This window comes from Lemur catta, chromosome 3 (assembly GCF_020740605.2).
Source record: "Lemur catta isolate mLemCat1 chromosome 3, mLemCat1.pri, whole genome shotgun sequence".
Taxonomy (NCBI): domain Eukaryota; kingdom Metazoa; phylum Chordata; class Mammalia; order Primates; family Lemuridae; genus Lemur; species Lemur catta.
The window spans coordinates 72,400,378-72,418,743 of NC_059130.1; the positions used below are offsets into that span (position 1 = coordinate 72,400,378).

Consider the following 18,366-nt stretch of genomic DNA (forward strand, 5'->3'; position numbering starts at 1 on the left):
AAAATAGATTTCCTAGTTGCTTACATTTTTGTAAAGTTTTTAAGTAATTATATGCATTGATATTCATGTTTTGTCCCCTCCCCCTTCCTTACTGTCACACATTCTTTGCATATAGCATGCTTTCAATAAACACATGCTGAATAAAAAAATTATGAGAAGGTCATTCTTGTCACCCTATATTATATTCTCATTACATCTGGTAAAACTTAAGGTACATTACTACTTTGGTCACAACCATCCGTTGGCTTTCCGTCTGATCCAGAGTAAAAACCAAAGTCTTTTCCTTGGCCTAAACCCCACCTGATCTGGCTGCCTATTCCCACTCTGACCTCATCTGCTGATCTTCCCCTCATTTACTTGGCTGCAGCCACAATGACTTCCTGGCTGCTCCAAGAAAAAACAAGATACTTTCCTTTTAGGAGTTTTGTACTTCTTGTTCCTTCTATTTGGAATTTTCTTCCTCCAGTTTGTTCTTACCTCAGGTTTTTGTTGAAAGTCACTTCATTGAGGTTTTCCTTTGACTACCCTATTCAATAACCCTTATCCCCAACAATGAGACTTCCTATACCCCCGCCATGCTTTTTCTCTAGATACTTAATCACCATTACTTTTTACTTACTTATTTTCTGTCTCTCCCAACCAGTGTAATCTCTGTAAATGCATTAATCTCAGTTCTTGTTTACTGATGTCTATCTAATGCCTAGAACAGGAGTCAGCAAACTTTTTCTGAAAGATAATAAATATTTTAGGCTTTATGAGCCATTATATGGTTTCTGTCACCACCACTCAACTCTTTGGAGAACAAAAGCAGCCACAGACAACAAGTAAATGAACGGGCATGTTGTATTCCGATAAAAAAACTATTTATAGACACTGAAGTTTGACTTTCATGTAATTTTCACTTCTTGAAATACTCTTCTTTTTTTCCCCCAACCATTTAAAAATCTAAAATCTTTTCTTAGTTGATGGGCCCTTTAAAAACAGTCCTGGCAGAAGGCCCTAGTTTGCTGACCCCTGCATTAGAACAGCATCTGCACACAGTAGGCACAAATGAATGTTTTTTTCCTAGAAGTAACTGGAAACACTGTAATTCTTATGTTGACTTTTGTGTTTGTCTAATTAAGGTATTTCATTTTCTTTTTTACATGAGACTGTTGCTTTCTGTAATAAAATACTACCTTTTATCAGTTATTCTTAGTTTACTGTATGTCTTTATCCTCAACAGACACTTGAATTAGCTTTTATAGACTTACTTCACAAGGGATTTTCAGTGTTTATTTCACACATGAAATCCCTGAGGCTCATAAGTAAAATTATTGATAGGAATCAGAACCTAAGTTTTATGACTTACGCTGTTTTCAGTAACTCGTATTAGGAATAAAACTAATCAGAATGATTAATGTATTTACCCATGTTAAACGCCAGATTTCACTTATAAAAAAGTATAGCCAGAAATATATTTCATTTGGAAGAATATTAGGCTCTGTTGGTATGGTGTTACTCTAGTTTTGATGAGATTGTTTTTATACCACATATTTAAGTGATGGATTGTTTTCAGTGTTTTAAAACAAAAATGGACCAGTGTATTTAACTTGGGCTAGTAAGAATAAAAATAAATCAGTTCTTTTCAAAGAGTCAGAATAATATATATATTATAATCCAAAGAAAAGATGTCAGAATGTAAAACATACAAAAGTGGCTATTCCTTTGCCCTTAAGAAAAAGAAAAAAGACTGGAGGAATCTGGCATTATATTCTTAAGATTGGGAAGAAATAGGATCTTGAGTTTTTTAAATAATTCTGGATGCCTCGATGTCTTTCTTTCCTCACCAGTCAATACCTTGCCCAAGTGATACACACTCAGTATTAAATATACATTTGGATTTTTCTGGTCTTTGAGTAGTGGTTTTTTACATTTTAAAGAGTATAGCCATCTCTAATAGTACTTTATAGTCTGTGAATAAATAGATTAATGTTTGATTTTACAATATTATCATTCATTGTTCTCTCTGTAGATATACCCGTGTTTCCCACGATCACAGCCACTGTGACTTTTCAGGAGTTTCGCTATGATGAGTTTGATGGCTCCATCTTTACTATACCTGATGACTACAAGGAAGACCCAAGCCGTTTTCCTGATCTTTAACTGACATGGAAAATGATACCATCTAACCAAGGAAGGAGAATGCAGAGACCCCAAAAGTGAATCCGAATAGAAGGGACAAATGCTTTCAGCGAAGAAAAGGGAATTACACATTGAATCGACACATCAGTAATATGATATAATGAAATGGGCCTCTAATAAGAATTTAGCAAGTTTCCTGATGTGCCATTTTCAGTCTTTTAAAAATATATACATATTATAAACATAATAGTTTGACACGTTAATGACCCTAAGACCTTCGTATGTAAAGCAGCTATGAGTGCTGTGATTTGTTTTTAAAAATTTTTACACTTCTTGTTGAAATATATATGCATATAAATATATCTATATCTATATCTATATCTATATCTAAAACACTCCTGGACCATTAACATAAATTAAATGTCTTAAGAGATATGAAGCCCTTTTAAACTTGTCATCTTATATTCAAGGTGACATTTATAAATATTCCTTCAAGCTTTGTTTTCATAAAATGTAAACTATGTAACATTATGTATATATAGTTCAGTAATTTGAATGTTTGTTCAATATAATGAACTAGAAGGAATGCAATTTTCTGTAGATGAATGAACCAAATGGTAACCATTAAACAATTGCATTTATATGTTGCAATACATTTCAGAAGGAGCGTTCACTCTGCAGGGAATAAGGTACCTCCTTTAGCACCTTAGTGCAATTCATTGTGGTGCTATTTGTTTTTACTTGAATTCTTTCTTCAATGGAAAATGTTTGTTACTAATCTTCTTTTCATAGAACCTCTATTTTTTTTCTAAACTTGAGTTTAATAGTTCTTGTTATGTTCATGATAAGATATGGTTAGCATGCTTAAAGATATTCCTCTTCCAAATCTCAGCACTTTAAAAAATTCCAAATTTTTAAACTTGCTTACTAATAAGTGCACACCAGTCTGATTATTTTGTTTGTTTTTAGTGGAGTATGGATGCATTGGTGTCAATTTTAAAAAACAATTCACGTATTTTGGACAACCCTACATATTTAATGCTTTCAAAATAAGGTAAAAACATTTTATATGGTAACAGAATATATTTGTTACAAGTTCAAGTCCTGAAGTATACACAAGATTGACAATTCCTATTGTTTATTTTTTTAAGTCACTGGAAAATATTTATTGATTTTAATTGTCTCCAAAATGTTAAAATCATGCAGTACTCATTTTTGCACTTAAAATTTTTCATATTTATTCCAAGATGGTTTGAAGGTCCAAGAATGAAAATAAATTAGGGAGAATAATGTATAAGAGTTATAAAGTGTCATGTTGTATTAAAGAGCTTAGCTAAATGTTTTTTAAATGTATCCTGATAAATGTGTTGAGTGCATCTATCAAGTATTTTTAAAGTGACCAGTAGTTTACACTTTTTCCAGGATTTTAGATAATTTGAAATAAGTTTAGAGACCCTTATTGAAGAGATGATTTATTTAAAAATCCAAAACATTGACCATAAGAAAAATTTTATAATAAACATCTTTAAAGCCACATATTCCATACTGATATATACATTGCATATGTTGACATTTTATTAAATACATTTTATAATGAAGAAAAATAATTATAGTTAAAGACCTAATTACTACCTTATGTGGGTAATGAATTTTGGGGAAAGAGTTGGTATATCCAGACTAGCCTTGTTGAATAGAAGTTGATCTTTATTATTTGGGGAATGATTGTAGATCAAGTGACTTAGAGACTGAACTATCCAGTCAATGGTTATATGACGTTTGAGACACTGAAAGGCAGTGATCACTGTTGTTTTCGGGCTCCCTTACTTTGTAGGAATCTGGTATACTTTCAGAAATATATTGCAGATTTTTTCATAAGTCCAGACACCTTAGGAAGAAACATGGAAATTGTAGCTTGGGATTTTTCAGTTTCCTAACAGCTATGAATATTTTGCTGGGGTACAGTGGAGGTGGGAAGACTACTAAAAATTTTTGCACTTGGATTTTGTTTTTAAGACTTATTTTCTTTAAAGGATAGTAGAAACAAATTATCCATTCCAATGTCTTTGATCACAAAGAACAAACAAATGTTAGTATCTCTTATGATGGTGGAAAAAAGGAATTAATTAATGCAAATAAACTTTTCACAATATTAGATTTTTCAAAATGTGCCTTTTAATGCAGTTAATGAATGAAGCTTTATGCACTGTCTCAAATGAATAGGTCATAACACCATGTATTTTGATAATTTCACATGAAAATCAAGATTTTATAATGTAGGTATATAAAATTTTATATGCCTTCCATTTGGGATTTTAGAAACTGTTTAAATTGGGGGTAACCATGAGATAGTCATCTTAACTGCCACCAGGTATCTAAAGAAGATATGGTTCCTGGCCTCCAGAAAATAGTTCTTTGATGAGATAATTTGCTCTCTGTAGATGTTCATATACAGAGAATTGTCAAACTTCATAAAAGGGAAGTATAAAGCAGATGCCATGATTACTGTGAGTGTAAGTAAGTTCCTATGATGGTTTGGGAATTAATACTTCTGTCACCTGACAACTGAAGTAGCTGAAAAGCTATTTCATTTCCTTCTCCTGCTCAGAACTGGAATTAAGCCCCCCTCACACTAATAAAAATGGGTTTTTATAGAGTTATTCACATGCAGTTGTTTATTCACACCTTGGGGGAGGGTGGCGAATAATGATTGTTTAGTGAGCTCTGTTCCTAATTTTCACTAAGTCTACAGCAGACAAAGATCCTGTTTCAAGGCCATGAAAAGGCTGGAGTAAATATTTTATTAATAAGTGAATACGATTGGGCCATGAATAATGCAGAGGTTAGGGGAACAAAGATCCTTGTATAAGTGGACCCATGCAGTTCAAACCCATGTTCAAGAGTTAACCACTGAATTAAGGGGTGCTTCCTTTTGCTCATTTATATTAGTTATATTTCCAATGTGCTAGAGAAAAAGCTGGAGTAAAAAACTTTAGGTGAATTTAAAGCCCTGTTTGTACTATGCTAGCCTTTAAAATTGAGTGAAAGAATTATTGATGTCAAATTAGTATGGGATATGATATGCCTCTGCCGTTAACTCCAGCAAAAGGTATCTTAAGCATGTTTTCTAAAATTAACAAAATGCATCCTTACCAAAGTTGCTATATTTGGAAACTGGAAACTTTCAAAGACAACTGACAGTGAAACTTGCCCCAGAGCAAAATGGACAGGAGGTATTAAATCGCTTGTAAAGACAGCAAAACTAAGCTTAGGAAAAGCCTGTGATTTTTTTATATTCTATAAATTAGCAAAAACTACTTTTGCAAAGCATTTTATGTCTGAAATTCTGGGGCAATAGTATCTTTGGTTGCCATCTAAAAATTTCATAACATGTCAAGTATTACCACATTTTTCCCATCATGGAATCATCCTTATAGGACTGCCTTATGAAGTGCTATATGTAATCATTAGAGCTCATTTTAGAATAGTAGTACTTTTAGCCATATGGTACTTTTGGTACACAGAATTACAATTTTACTGTTGCCACACATCTAAAAATATTGAAGCAAAATCTCCTACAAAAATAAATAAATAAAACCCACCACTTATTTACCCATAGCTCCCATATAATAGAGTTCTTGGTCACTAAAGAAGGCTGACAGTGACTGGCTGGGATGTTTCCAATACAGTTATGTCACTTAATGATGGAGATACGTTCTGAGAAATGTGTCATTAGGTGATTTTGCCGTGTGAACATCATAGAGTGTGTTTACACAAACCTAGGTGGTATAACCTACTACACATTTAAGCTAAATGGTGTAGCCTATTGCTCCCAGGCTACAAACCAGTACAGCATGTTACTGTTCTGAATACTGTAGGCAGTTACAACACAGTGGGAAGTATTCGTGCATGTATCTGAATATAGAAAAGAAACAGTAAAAATATGGCATAGATGATTTTTATCATTTATTGATTTATTTTTTTTTTATTTTTTGAGACGGTCTTACTCTGTTGCCTGGACTAGAGTTCAGTGATGTCATCATGGCTCCCTGCAGCCTCAAACTTCTGGGCTCAAGCCATCCTCCTGCCTCAGCCTCCCAAGTAGCTGGGACTGTAGACCCATGCTACTGGGCTAATTTTTCTTTGTTTTTTTGGTAGAGACGCGATTTTGCTCTCTCAGGGTGTTCTAGAACGTCTGACCTCAAGTGATCCTCCAGCCTCCACCTCCCAGAGTGCTAGGATTACGTAAAAGATTTTTAAAAGGGACACTTGTATAGGGCACTTATGGTTAATGGAGCTTGCAGGACTGGAAGTTGCTCTAGATCAGTGGTCCCCAACCTTTTTGGCACCAGGGGACTGGGAGGTGGGGGGATGGTTTTGGGATGATTGAAGCACATCACATTTATTGTGCAGGCAGATTTCTCTGCTAATGATGATCTGTATTTGCAGCTGCTCTGCCTCAGATCATCAGGCGTTAGAGTCTGCAACCTAGACCCCTCACATGCGCAGTTTACCATAGGGTTCGCGCTCCTATGAGAATCTTAACAGGATCTGACAGGAGGCGGAGCTTATGCGGTTATATGAGTGATGGGGAGTGGCTGTATATACAGATGAAGTTTATCTCGCTTGCCCACAACTCACCTCCTGCTGTGTAGCCTGGTTCCTAACAGGCCATGGACCGAGTTGGACCGGGTTGGGGACCACAGCTCTAGATAAGTGAATGAGTGAGTGACTGACTATGAAGGCCGAGAACATTACTGTACACTACTGTAGATTTTATAAGCACTGTACACTTAGGCTACACTAAATTTTTAGAAAAAATTTTCCTTTCTTCAATAATAAATTAACCTTAGCTTACTATAACTTTTTACTTTATAAACTTTTAGTTGGGTGCGGTGGCTCATGCCTGTAATCCCAGCACTTTGGGAAGCCAAGATGGGAAGATCACTTGAGGCCAGGAGTTCAAGACCAGCCTGAGCAAAATAATCAGACCCCATCTCTACAAAAAAAGAAAATTTTTCTTAATTAGCTGGGTGTGGTGGTGTGCACTTGTAGTCCCAGCTACTCGGGAGGCTGAGGCAGGAGGATCGCTTGAGCCCAGGAATTGGAGGTTGCTATGAGCTAGGCAGATGCCACGACACTCTAGCCCGGGCAACAGAGCAAGACTCTGTCTCAAAGAAAAAAAAAAAAATGTAGAAGGAATGCACTCCAACAATAAGGAGTATAGTATTATACATAAATCAGTAACATATTTATTATCAAGAACTATGTATGGTTAATTGTATGTTCTATACTTTCATACAATTGGCAGCACAGTAGGCTTGTTTACACCAGCATCACCACACACGTGAGCAATACGATGGGCTATGATGTAACAGCTGCAATGTCACTAGCAATAGGAACTTTTCAGTTCCATTATAATCTTAGGGGACCACCATCATATATGTGGTCTGTCATTGACCAAAATATCATTATGCAGCACATGACTGTAATGAATATGGGTGGTATAGGAGTTTTGGGGGGTGGAAGTGAAACAAATTCTGTAGCTCATACACACTGTGGCTTATCTACTGCCCCTTTGGGATGAGGTAGCAGCTGGGCCTACAGTTGCTCCACCTTCCCCTGGATCCTCCAACTTCTCAGACTTTTGGTCCAGGTGTGTATGTCTCGCTCCATGATGAAGCATCCTGGCTTCTGTAAGACACCCATGCCACGAAGTTCAGAAGCATCAAGACCAGACCAGCTTCAGTCCATTTTTGTGGGTCCCAGCTTGTGCTGGTGGTTTGTTCCAGCTTATTCTTATTCTGCCAGCCCTCCTCCCCAGTCATCCATCTTTCCTTCCCAACTGCCTATGGACTTCAGAAACCTCCTGCATCACAGGCAAAGACCACAACTTATAAAGACTGCTTAACCAGCTCCTAGAATTAAGGTGAAATCCCTGTTAATTCTCTCTTCCAGTGGTTCTCCTTCCCTGATTAAATCCTGACTGCTATATTAATTTTGTGGAAAGATAAAAACATTCCTAATCTACCTGATGTTTGTCTACCAAAACTTGGCATTTAAGTTAACAAATTTTAACTTTGTCAACTTAGTGAACAAAAAAAGGCAGTTTTTACTTTTAGTATATTGTTAAAAGTACATTTAGTATATCCGCAGAAAGCTCAACCTATTTATACCTGCAATGTTAGGAAGAAAAATTCTTTAAAATTACACTTTGGGATAGCTGAATAGTATTAAACATTATTTGAAACATTCTATTGTTTAATTTGTGACCCTATACCTTCAACTTTTCATGCACAAACCATACTTTAGCTAACTAGTTATTTCAGAAAAAGACATCATGACACTAATTTTAGTCACAGTGTATTATAAAAATAACCTTCAATAAAGTAAGACGATTTTGAAAAGGATGTGGATGTGTCACTTCTATTAGTTTTGTAAGGACATTATATTATTGGTCATTTAAAAATATTAGTTATATCAGACCCTTACTCTGTGAATTGTCTTAGATTGCTAAATATTTGCTATAATATACCTTAAGTATAATCCTAAGAATATTCCCACTAGTAAAAGAATTATCATGTTCTTCATGTAAATTATTTTGCTAAGGATGTCTAAATGAATTTCATACATACTTAAATATAAAAGGAAAATAGGAACAAAAATAAAATAGTAAAGCATTCATATATCTACAAGTCCAGAATTACTATCAGGAAACATTTAGAAAAGTATAATTACTACTTCTGCTAATAAAGTCTTACTAATAGACATACTCTGGACACTTTTAAAACAAAAGTACCAGTAGCAATTCTGTTACTTCCATATTTAAGTCCAACAAAACTACATGCACTTGATTAGAAAAATAGTTTAAGCAGTACAGGGGTGAAATGCATAGCTAGTTTTGAGACAGACTGAGGAACAGAAATCTCAATTCCAGTTTATAGGTATTTACCTATCAATCTGCAAACAGCCTGGACCCTAAACCCTTCAACTAGTGCCCAACTAAAAATGATAGTTTTGCTAGCTACAAAAATGGTGTTTCGAGTGATAATACTAGAACCTGACTCAGTTGTAAGATGCAGCACCAAGGTTAAAGTAAAATTAATTTTTACTGTTCTAGTAGAAGCCCATTTTTTTCTCTTCCAAGTGCCTATTTACATTTTTTTCTTCCTTCCATATATATGTATCAATAGAATTGCTACCAGTAAATTTAAAACTATCTTCAAAAAAAATGTAAAGGGCAACATAACCTTTTCAATAATATATATATGCAATTTATTTTATGCTTTTGCTTTAACATTACCCCCTACCTAAATTATTAATTACATAGTTTTTAAAGCCCCATAATCAAATAGCAGCTACCATTTACTGATCCAAGCACACAGGGCTATGTTTTTTTTAAAAAATAAACTACAGGCATACCTCAATTAATTGCATTTCCCATATATTTTTTTACAAATTGAAGGTTTGTGGTAACCCTGTGCCAAACCAGTCTATTGGCTCCATTTCTCCAACAGTATGTGTTCATTTTGTGTCTCTGTGTCACATTTTGGTAATTCTTGCAGTATTTCACACTTCTACACTATTATGCTATGAGGACCTGTGATCAGTTGTCTTTGATGTTACTATTGGAATTGTTTTGGGGCACCATGAACTTAATTGATAAATGTTGCGTTCCGACTGCTCTGCCAGCAGGTCATTCCCCTCCTCTCTCTCTATGTCCTAGGGTCTCCCTATTCCCTGAAACACAACAATATTGAAATTATGTCAGTTAATAATCCTACAATGGCCTCTAAGAGTTCAAGTGAAGGAAGAGTCACTGGTTTCTCACTTTAAATCAAAAGCTGGGCATGATTAGTGAACACTTGAATGATAAGAAAGCAAAACAGCCTTACTGCTGATATGAACTTTTAGCGGTCTGGATAGAAGATGATAGCAGCCACAACATTCCCTTAAGCCAAAACCTAAACCAGAGGAAGGCCCCTCTAATTCAATTCTTTGAAGGCTGAGAGAAGTGAGGAAGCTGAAGAAAAGACGGAAGCTAGCAGAGGTTTGTTAATGAGGTTTAAGGAAAGAACTCATCTCCATAACCTAAAAGTACAAGGTGAAGCAGCAAGTGCTGACATAGAAGCTGCAGCAAGTTATCCAGATTTTTTAGGTCATTAAATATGAAATGTCCGCTCTTGTAGTTTATTATATCTTAAACAAGAAGCAGTACAATTAATGAAAGTATGCACCTAAACTATTGACACAGTTTTGCCAACTTAATGGTAGCTTGTTTATGCCAGCAGCAAAGAAGTCTGGAGAGAGAGTGGTGATGAAATTGCCAAAGGCGTTTTCCACAGCTTGTTGAGAATTGAATATTTTGCCTTGCAAGAAGTGGTCAGTTAGTGCAAGGTCTGGTGAACATGGTGGATGACAGAGTTTCCAAGTCCAGCTTCTGTAGTTTGAACAGTGTTGTTTGTGGGACATGTGGTAGAGCATTGTCTTGCAAGAACATTGGCTATCTCTATTGACCAATCTCAGTTGCTAAATCGCAAGCATCCTCATCATTTTGTCCAGTTGGCTGCAGTAGACATCTGCTGTAATCGACTGACCAGGTTTCATGAAGCTGTAGTGGATAATACCAGTGCTGGACCACCAAACAGACACCATTAACTTATTTTAATGCATATTTCGTTTTGGACTGTGTTTTGGTACTTCATCTTTATCCAACCATTGTGCCAAACGCTTGCGATTGTTGAAAAGAATCCATTTTTCATCACATGTAGAAAATGGTTCGCCTTTATGTCAGGACAGCAAAGAAAGGCAAGCTTCAAGCCAATTTCTCTTCTGATGCTCGTTTAATTGATGCAGAACTCATCTATTCAGGTTCTTTACTTTGCCCTTTGTTTCAAATTGTCCAATATTGTTGGAATAGTAATGTCAAACCTTGCTGCTAATTCATGAATAGGTTTAGATAGATTTGCTTCCACTACAGCTTTCAGCTTGTCATTATCCACCTTGGTCTCATGTTGCCCACATGGCTAATTTTCAAGGTTAAAAATCACCAGAGCGGAACTTCTCAAACCATCCACCTACTGTGCATTCATTAACCACATCCTTCCCAAACACTCCATTAACATTTCAAGCTGTCTGCGCTGCATTGGTTCCACAATGGAACCCATGTTTGATAATAACACAGATTTTTGACTTATCCATGGTTTTACAAAAATTGCTCCTAAAAAAACTTTAAAAGATAACCACAAGCCAGACCATGCATTTGAAAGAATGAGGATGTACCTTCACAATTATAAAACAAGAAGTGTCAAAGTGAAATGTCAGAGATATCTACTGTCAAGCTTAGTACTTAAGGAAATCAGACATTTCATACTTAATAGCCTAATAGGTAAGATCATTGATGAAGATGGCTATATTAAACAACAGATTTTCAGTGTAGATGAAACAGCCTTTTATTGGAAGATGTCATCTAGGACTTTGATAGCTAGAGAGAAGTCAATGCCTGGCTTCACAGCTTCAAAACTCAGTCTGACTTTCTTGTTAGGGGCTAATGCAGCTGGTGACTTTTAAGTTGAAGCCAATGCTCAGTTACCCCCAAATCCTAGGGCCCTTAAGAATTAGGCTAAATCTACTCTGCCTGTGCTCTATAAACAAAGCCTGAATGACAGCACATCTGTACAGCATGGTTTACTGAGTATTTTAAGGCCACTGTTTAGACCTGCTGCTCAGAAACAGATTCCTCTCAAAATACTACTGCTCACTGACTACACACCTGGTTACCCAAGAGGTCTCATGAAGACGTACAAGGGTAGTTTTCATGCCTACGAACACATAATCCATTCTGCATAGATCAAGGACTAATTTTGACTTTCAAGTCTTCTTATTTAAGAAACACATTTCCTAAGGTTATAGCTGCCCATAGACAAGTGATTCTTCTGATGGATCTAGACAAAGTCAATTGAAACCTTCTGGAAAGGATTCACTATTCTAGATGTCATTAAGAACAGTCATGATTCATAGGAGGTCAAAATATCGATAGTATCAGAAATTTGGAAAATGTTGATTCTAACCTTCACGGATCACTTTGAGGGGTCACGACTTCAAGTGGAGGAAGTCACTGCAGATGTGGTAGAAAGAGCAAGAGAACTAGAATTACAAGTGGAGCCTGAAGATGTGACTGAATTGCTGCAATCTCATGATAAAACTTCAATAAATAAGTTGTTTCTTATGGATGAGCAAGTGAAGTGGTTTCTTGAGATAGAATCTACTTCTGGTGAAGATGCTGTGAACATTGTTGAAATAAAGGAATTAGAATATGACATAAACCCAGTTGATAAAGCAGCAGCAGGGTTTCAGAAGATTGACTCCAATTTTGAAAGTTGTACTGGGAGTATAATGCTATCAAACAGCATTGTATGCTACAGAGAAATCTTTCATGAAATATGAGTCAAACTTCACTGTCTTAAATTGCTACAGCTACTCCAACCTTCAGTAACCATACCCTGGATCATTTAACAGACACCAACATCAGGGAAAGATCCTGTCAGCAAAAAACTTTCTGAAGGCTCAGATGATTGTTAGCATTTCTTAGCAATATTTTTGAATTAAGACATGTATATTGTTTTAGACATAATGCTGTTGCACACTTTAATAGAGTACATGTAGGGTAAACGTAACTTTTATATGCACTGAAAAACCCAAAAGTTTCTGACTTGCTTTACTGCAGTGGTCTGGAACCAAACCTGAAAATCCTGAGGTATGCCTGCACTTCCTAAGGTAGCTATGCCTTCCACTTCACAGATAGGAAACTGAAGGCAACAAACACAGCTCTCCCCAGCTCTACTAAATAACACCTCAAACTCATGACTGGATTCTTAATCTTTCCATCTGAAAAGGCTCATTACACGGCCACCACCACTCATCCTCTTCTAAAGAATTCAGGCAAATAAATAAGGACAAACATTTTTCTAACAAAACCACTTTTATTTTTAAATTATTTTTACTACCAAATACAGAACAAAACTCAGTGTGGAGGCAGTGTTCACTTGATTTCAACTGGTTATCCTATCTGTTAAAAGGCCTGTGTCCCAGTGTAACACTACCTTTGTCCAGAAAAAATTTGCTGAAAATAAATATCCTAAGAATGGATAATCTTCACTGTAGCATCTTAAGTCAGTGGCACTACTTTAAAATAACAAAAAATTAATCCCTTTAGAAAAGTTAGCATATTTGTATTCAGAGATTACAAGTGAGGGAATAGACTGTGAATGATATAAGGTTTTACCAAGTGAAACTTCTAATATTTTAGTTGTTTCTGACTTACAAAAATGGTCATGTCACACGGTTCAACCTTTATCTACTAAAAAAAGTTTACACAAATGTCATTTGTGTTCAACTTTGTTTTTAAAAATGCTGTGATTATTAGGACCATTACTAGAACTTCTTATACTCATAGACAAAATTCCTTTTGATAAAATCTTTAAAAAGTTACTTACTACAAACTGTAAAAACAATGCTGCTTTTCTACATGGCATTTCAATTTTAGAACAGTTAAAAAAAAAAACCCAATTTATACTCAAAACTTGGATAAAAGCTACAATTCCAAGTTTCACTTTCCCTTAATTCCAGCCATCCCGGCACTACTCATTTCGTAAACGAATATACTATTTACTATTGTACAGTAGATACATATAATTGACAGCTTCTATACTACTCCAGAAAAGGCAAATATTTATATTTCACTGAAAATATAAATTTACTAGATATAGTTGGGATCATTTGTTTACCCTAAAGTTCATTGCTTTATCCAATCCCATTCCCAAACCCACACTATAATAAAAGTATACTAAGCTAGGAAAAATGACTATTTTAGATAGAAATTAAATCATTTTTGACAATTAGGATGGCAACTATCACTACAGTGATGGCATTTATGTACTATATTTAAACATGTGGATAGAAAGGGAAAGGGCTTCACTTGTAAAATGAATGAGGTAAATGTCATACATTCAATAGCGTAAATAAATACAAATACAGTTTTACAGGAACATGAACATAAGTTTAAGGGTTTTATTATCAAAGTCTTGTAAAACAATTTCAGAAACTGTACATCAACATGGCACAGACTGTAGCCTACTTTTGTTTTTACTTAACAAAAGTGAAGCCTGAAACTCTGTAACTAAGAAAACAGTTGCCTAACTACTTTGCATATAACATGAAATCACTGTGTGGCATAAGATTACTACTGCAGTAATAGTAACACAAATTTATTGGTTTTATACAATTTGAGATCAAATAAAAGGTACATTATCAAGTAGATTTGTCTTATTTTAAAAGCATATGAAGGTCAATTTAAAATGCACTACCCCCTTTTTCCAACACTGAGCTTAAAACAAATTAATGAAAGGAAGGAAAATTGAAAATCAGGACAAGAAATAACCTTTTTTTTTTAACAGATGGACTCAGGATAGGCAGGTAGCTTTCACTGATGTAAATGTGGAATAAATTATTATTTCAGGAAAAAAAATTCCCAAACACCTTATGAAAAAGTATACAACTCTACTTCAAAATATGCTATTTACTCACTGCCAAAGACAGTTTTATTTGAAATCTTGTTTCTGTAATTAAAGCCTAATTAGATCAAAAAAGGTTAGTGCATATATAACCTTTCAAAGTTAAACAAAAGCCACAAAAATTTAGCCACAAGGCTTAAAGGATTATCTGTTTCAAATGCTCATTTCCAGATGTAAATATAAGAATGTTAATTTGTCATGTCAACAAACAAGACCATAAGTAGATCCATCATGTTGGAGGATTTTAATGACATTTAGGATATTCTTGCCACAATAACATGCAATCAGTGCATTCCCTACGTGGCTCTATTACGGCAATGAATCAGATTCTAGAAATACTATAAGTGAACTTACTTAATAAAGGAGATCATACAACATAAACAATCCATGCCTGCTGTAGATGCATGCAGCTTTTCATTTTTGTTAAGAAGCAGTACCAGAATAGTAAAACTGCTTGGTTACTCAATCAGATTTCACTGTGACAAGAACTGGTTACCCCTGTACCATTTCCTAAAAGCTTTTTGATGTAAATAACTAATGTCAATATCAGGAGCTTTATAACCATTTATAACTCAGAGCTGTATACATCTAAGTTTGAGATGAACAAATACAGCATTAATAAATCACACAAAGGAATGACACTGATGCATGTGTAACACAGCTGGATTCCCACAGAGGCAATATTCAGTCACTCATATCCATGTCTTCTTCATGATGATCATCCCCATTCACTTTGGATTCTCTTAGTGAATCACCAGTTCCCTTTTCTACAGAACATTCCTTTATTTTAGGGGAACCTGCTTCTATTGGTTTCTTCTCTTCTTTCTTCTCTTTCTCACTGTCATACCCCTGTTCCTCTTCGTCGTAATCCCGTGTAACCTGCTTTGCCAAGGAAAATAATAAAAGTAAATGTCTTCAAAGAAAAATCACTTCTTAAAAGTACCAACATCATCCAAAATACCAAAATAAGTTGGTTTGTAACATACTTTTACATCTTTATCACTCTCTGATTTTCTTTCCCGGTCCTTTTCCTTATCTTTACTCCTCTTCTTCTTGCTTGTTGATCGTTCTCTTTCATCTCTACTTCTTTCTTTGTCTTTATCTTTCTTCTTCTCCTTTTTATGTCTAGAATGACATTAAGATGTGTAGGAACAGGTTTAACTTGCTTAGATGATGAGCCTGACCCAAGTTCACAAGATATAAATAGGACAGTGAAGACACAAAATCCTGGACAATAAAGGTACAACTGTGTACAGGTTAACATAGGCTAGAAGACCATAACTTGGTTACAGGTCTACAAAGCCCAATCCTAAAGTGTTTAAGTCTCAAGGCTTAAAGAGAATACATCCAAACATTCTTAAGAACTTTCACAGGACAGTTTTAAAACTGACAATCTCTGAAAAATATAAAGGATAGATCTAAATGATTAAAATTCTTACCTCCTAGGGGATGGTGAGCGAGACAATTTTCTTTTAGGAGACCGAGGCTTTTTAGGAGATCTTGTTCCACTCCTGCTTCTTCGTCGCCGTCTCTCTCTAGAATCACAAATGTGAAAACTAGGCTTTAAAATACAGTATGATCTGAAAGATACAGACATATCACAGATGTGTCTAGGCTGGAGCTTCACTAGGAACTCCTACAATATGATTCTAATAATGAAAGACCTGCTTCACAGTACCATTTTTAGCTGAACAATTAAATGGATAATAAACATCTGCAAATCATGTATGTACCTTTCCTTTACTGGCCTGAAGAAATTCCCTAATTTCCAGCAATTCTTTTTAAAGACATTCTGACACAAGATCGTAGAAATATTAAAGCTTGAGAAAAGACTGAAATCTGAAGTAAACTACTATTGGAAAAAATTAGTTTTAGATTCAAACATTCATTGTTCAGAACAGGTACAGGATAATCCAATAATGCTGTGATACAGAAGGCAGCCACTAACAAAATCCAAAAGTTAACTTTCAAATCATTAGATGAAATTCAGAACTAGTTAGTGGAAAGGCAGAAATCAGATTGAGTTCCTATCAAAATCCCCCTCCCTCCCCCGACAAACCCGGCTTTCAGCAATTATTGAGATACACAGTTTTCCCCTGCTTTTTATGGTGACTATAAAAAAATTCTGTTCATGATTCTCAAAAGTTGTCATACTGGCAAGATAACCATTATATGATTTAGCTATAAACAAAACAATGAAAAAATAAAACTCGAACATTTTCATCACCCCCCAAAAAGAAACCCCATACCCCTCTATTTCTTCCTGTCCTCCTGGTAATCCAGTAATCTACTTGTTATCTTTCTGGATTTGCCTATTCAGGAAATTTCACATAAATGGATTCACACAGTATGTGGCCTTTTGTGAACTGTTTTCAAGGATCGTCCAAGCTGCAGCATGTAGTGAATATTTGCGCTGCCTTTTGGCTATTGAGGTACACGTTTCTATGTGGACATGTTTTTGATTTTCTTGGGTATACCCCCAAGAGTAAAACTACTGGGTCAAAAACCTCTATGTTTAACATTCTTAAGAATTGCCAGATTGTTTTCCAAAGCAGCTGTATCAGTTTATATTCACACCAGCCATGCACAGGGTTCTAATTTCTCTACCACCTCACCAACACTTTTCATCTGTCTTTTTTATTATAACCATCATAGTGGGTGTGAAGTGATATCTCACTGTGGCTTTGATTTGGATTTCCTTGGTGACTAATAATGCAGAACATCATTTCATGTACTTATTGAATATTTGCATATCTTCTTTGGAAAAATGCCTATAGATTCTTTGCCATTTTTTAATTCGGTTATTGCCTTTCTATTACTGAGTTGTAAGAGTTCTCTATATAGTGTAGACATTAAGTCCCTTATCAGATATATAATTTGCAAATATTTTCTAGCACTCTAGGTTTTTACTTGATAGTATCCTTTGAAATATAAAAGTTTTTAATTTTGGTGATTTCTTCTGTTGCTTGCGCTTTTGGTACTACATTTAGGAAACCACTGCCAAATACAAGGTCATAAAGATTTACTTCTGTTTTCTTCTAAAAGTTTTATAGTTTTACCACTTAAATTTAGGTCTTTCATCCCTTTTAAGCTCATTTTTTTACAGAGCATGAGCCTCCTAGCAAATTTAAGTAATATAGATTAATAAACAAACACTGCAACATAATGTGTACATGAGATCTGAAGAAAATGGAATTAAGTATGGCTAGCCCTTATTAGTATCATAGGAATTTCAAAGTAAGTATGAAAAATATATTTTCTGTGGAGTAAAGTCTGCAGCATTTCAGTTTGCACTGTTGACAGTTTAGAGACAGAATTAGTCCAAGAATGACACTCAGAACTTGCACTGCCTCCAATTAATTTATTAATGAACCACTATATGGGAAAGAAAAATTCTTGAGTATTAACATGTAGATATGATAAATGTAACTTACTATAACTAATTTAATGGAACAAGTCACTATGCTTTAGCTGTTAAAATTGTTAAGATAGAAAAACTGACCTTTGTTGAGTTCTGTGTTGTGTCAAATATACTCTACACCATAAAATACTTAAATAACAAGAAAGAGAAACTTCAGGTCACTCTTCACAAATTGTCTTTTCAAAAGCTTTCAATAATGACAAAGCTTAACTTTTATCAACACTGCAGTATTTATCTATGTTCTGGAAAACA

At 35.1% G+C, this 18,366-nt stretch overlaps 2 protein-coding genes across 10 annotated transcripts in view; one reads left to right on the top strand and one right to left on the bottom strand.

The window, feature by feature from the left end:
* Positions 1-4,777, top strand: part of ANKRD13C (ankyrin repeat domain 13C) — an 84,207-nt gene extending 79,430 nt beyond the window's left edge. Inside the window, exon 13 of the mRNA XM_045547754.1 lies at positions 2,015-4,777. Within this exon, the coding sequence (XP_045403710.1) occupies positions 2,015-2,145 (131 nt within the window). The 3' untranslated portion in view covers positions 2,146-4,777. The remainder of the gene's footprint in view (positions 1-2,014) is intronic.
* A 9,399-nt stretch (positions 4,778-14,176) lies between these two features.
* SRSF11 (serine and arginine rich splicing factor 11) overlaps positions 14,177-18,366 on the bottom strand; it is a 42,276-nt gene continuing 38,086 nt past the window's right edge. For 6 of the 9 annotated variants that reach the window (XM_045547756.1, XM_045547758.1, XM_045547757.1 and 3 more), the window contains 3 exons: positions 16,133-16,228; positions 15,680-15,818; positions 14,177-15,575 (listed from right to left, as the gene is read on the bottom strand). In XM_045547756.1, coding sequence (XP_045403712.1) covers positions 15,378-15,575; positions 15,680-15,818; positions 16,133-16,228 — 433 coding nt within the window. In that variant the 3' untranslated portion in view covers positions 14,177-15,377. The remainder of the gene's footprint in view (positions 15,576-15,679; positions 15,819-16,132; positions 16,229-18,366) is intronic. The other 3 variants (XM_045547759.1, XM_045547761.1, XM_045547762.1) reach the window with 1 other exon arrangement.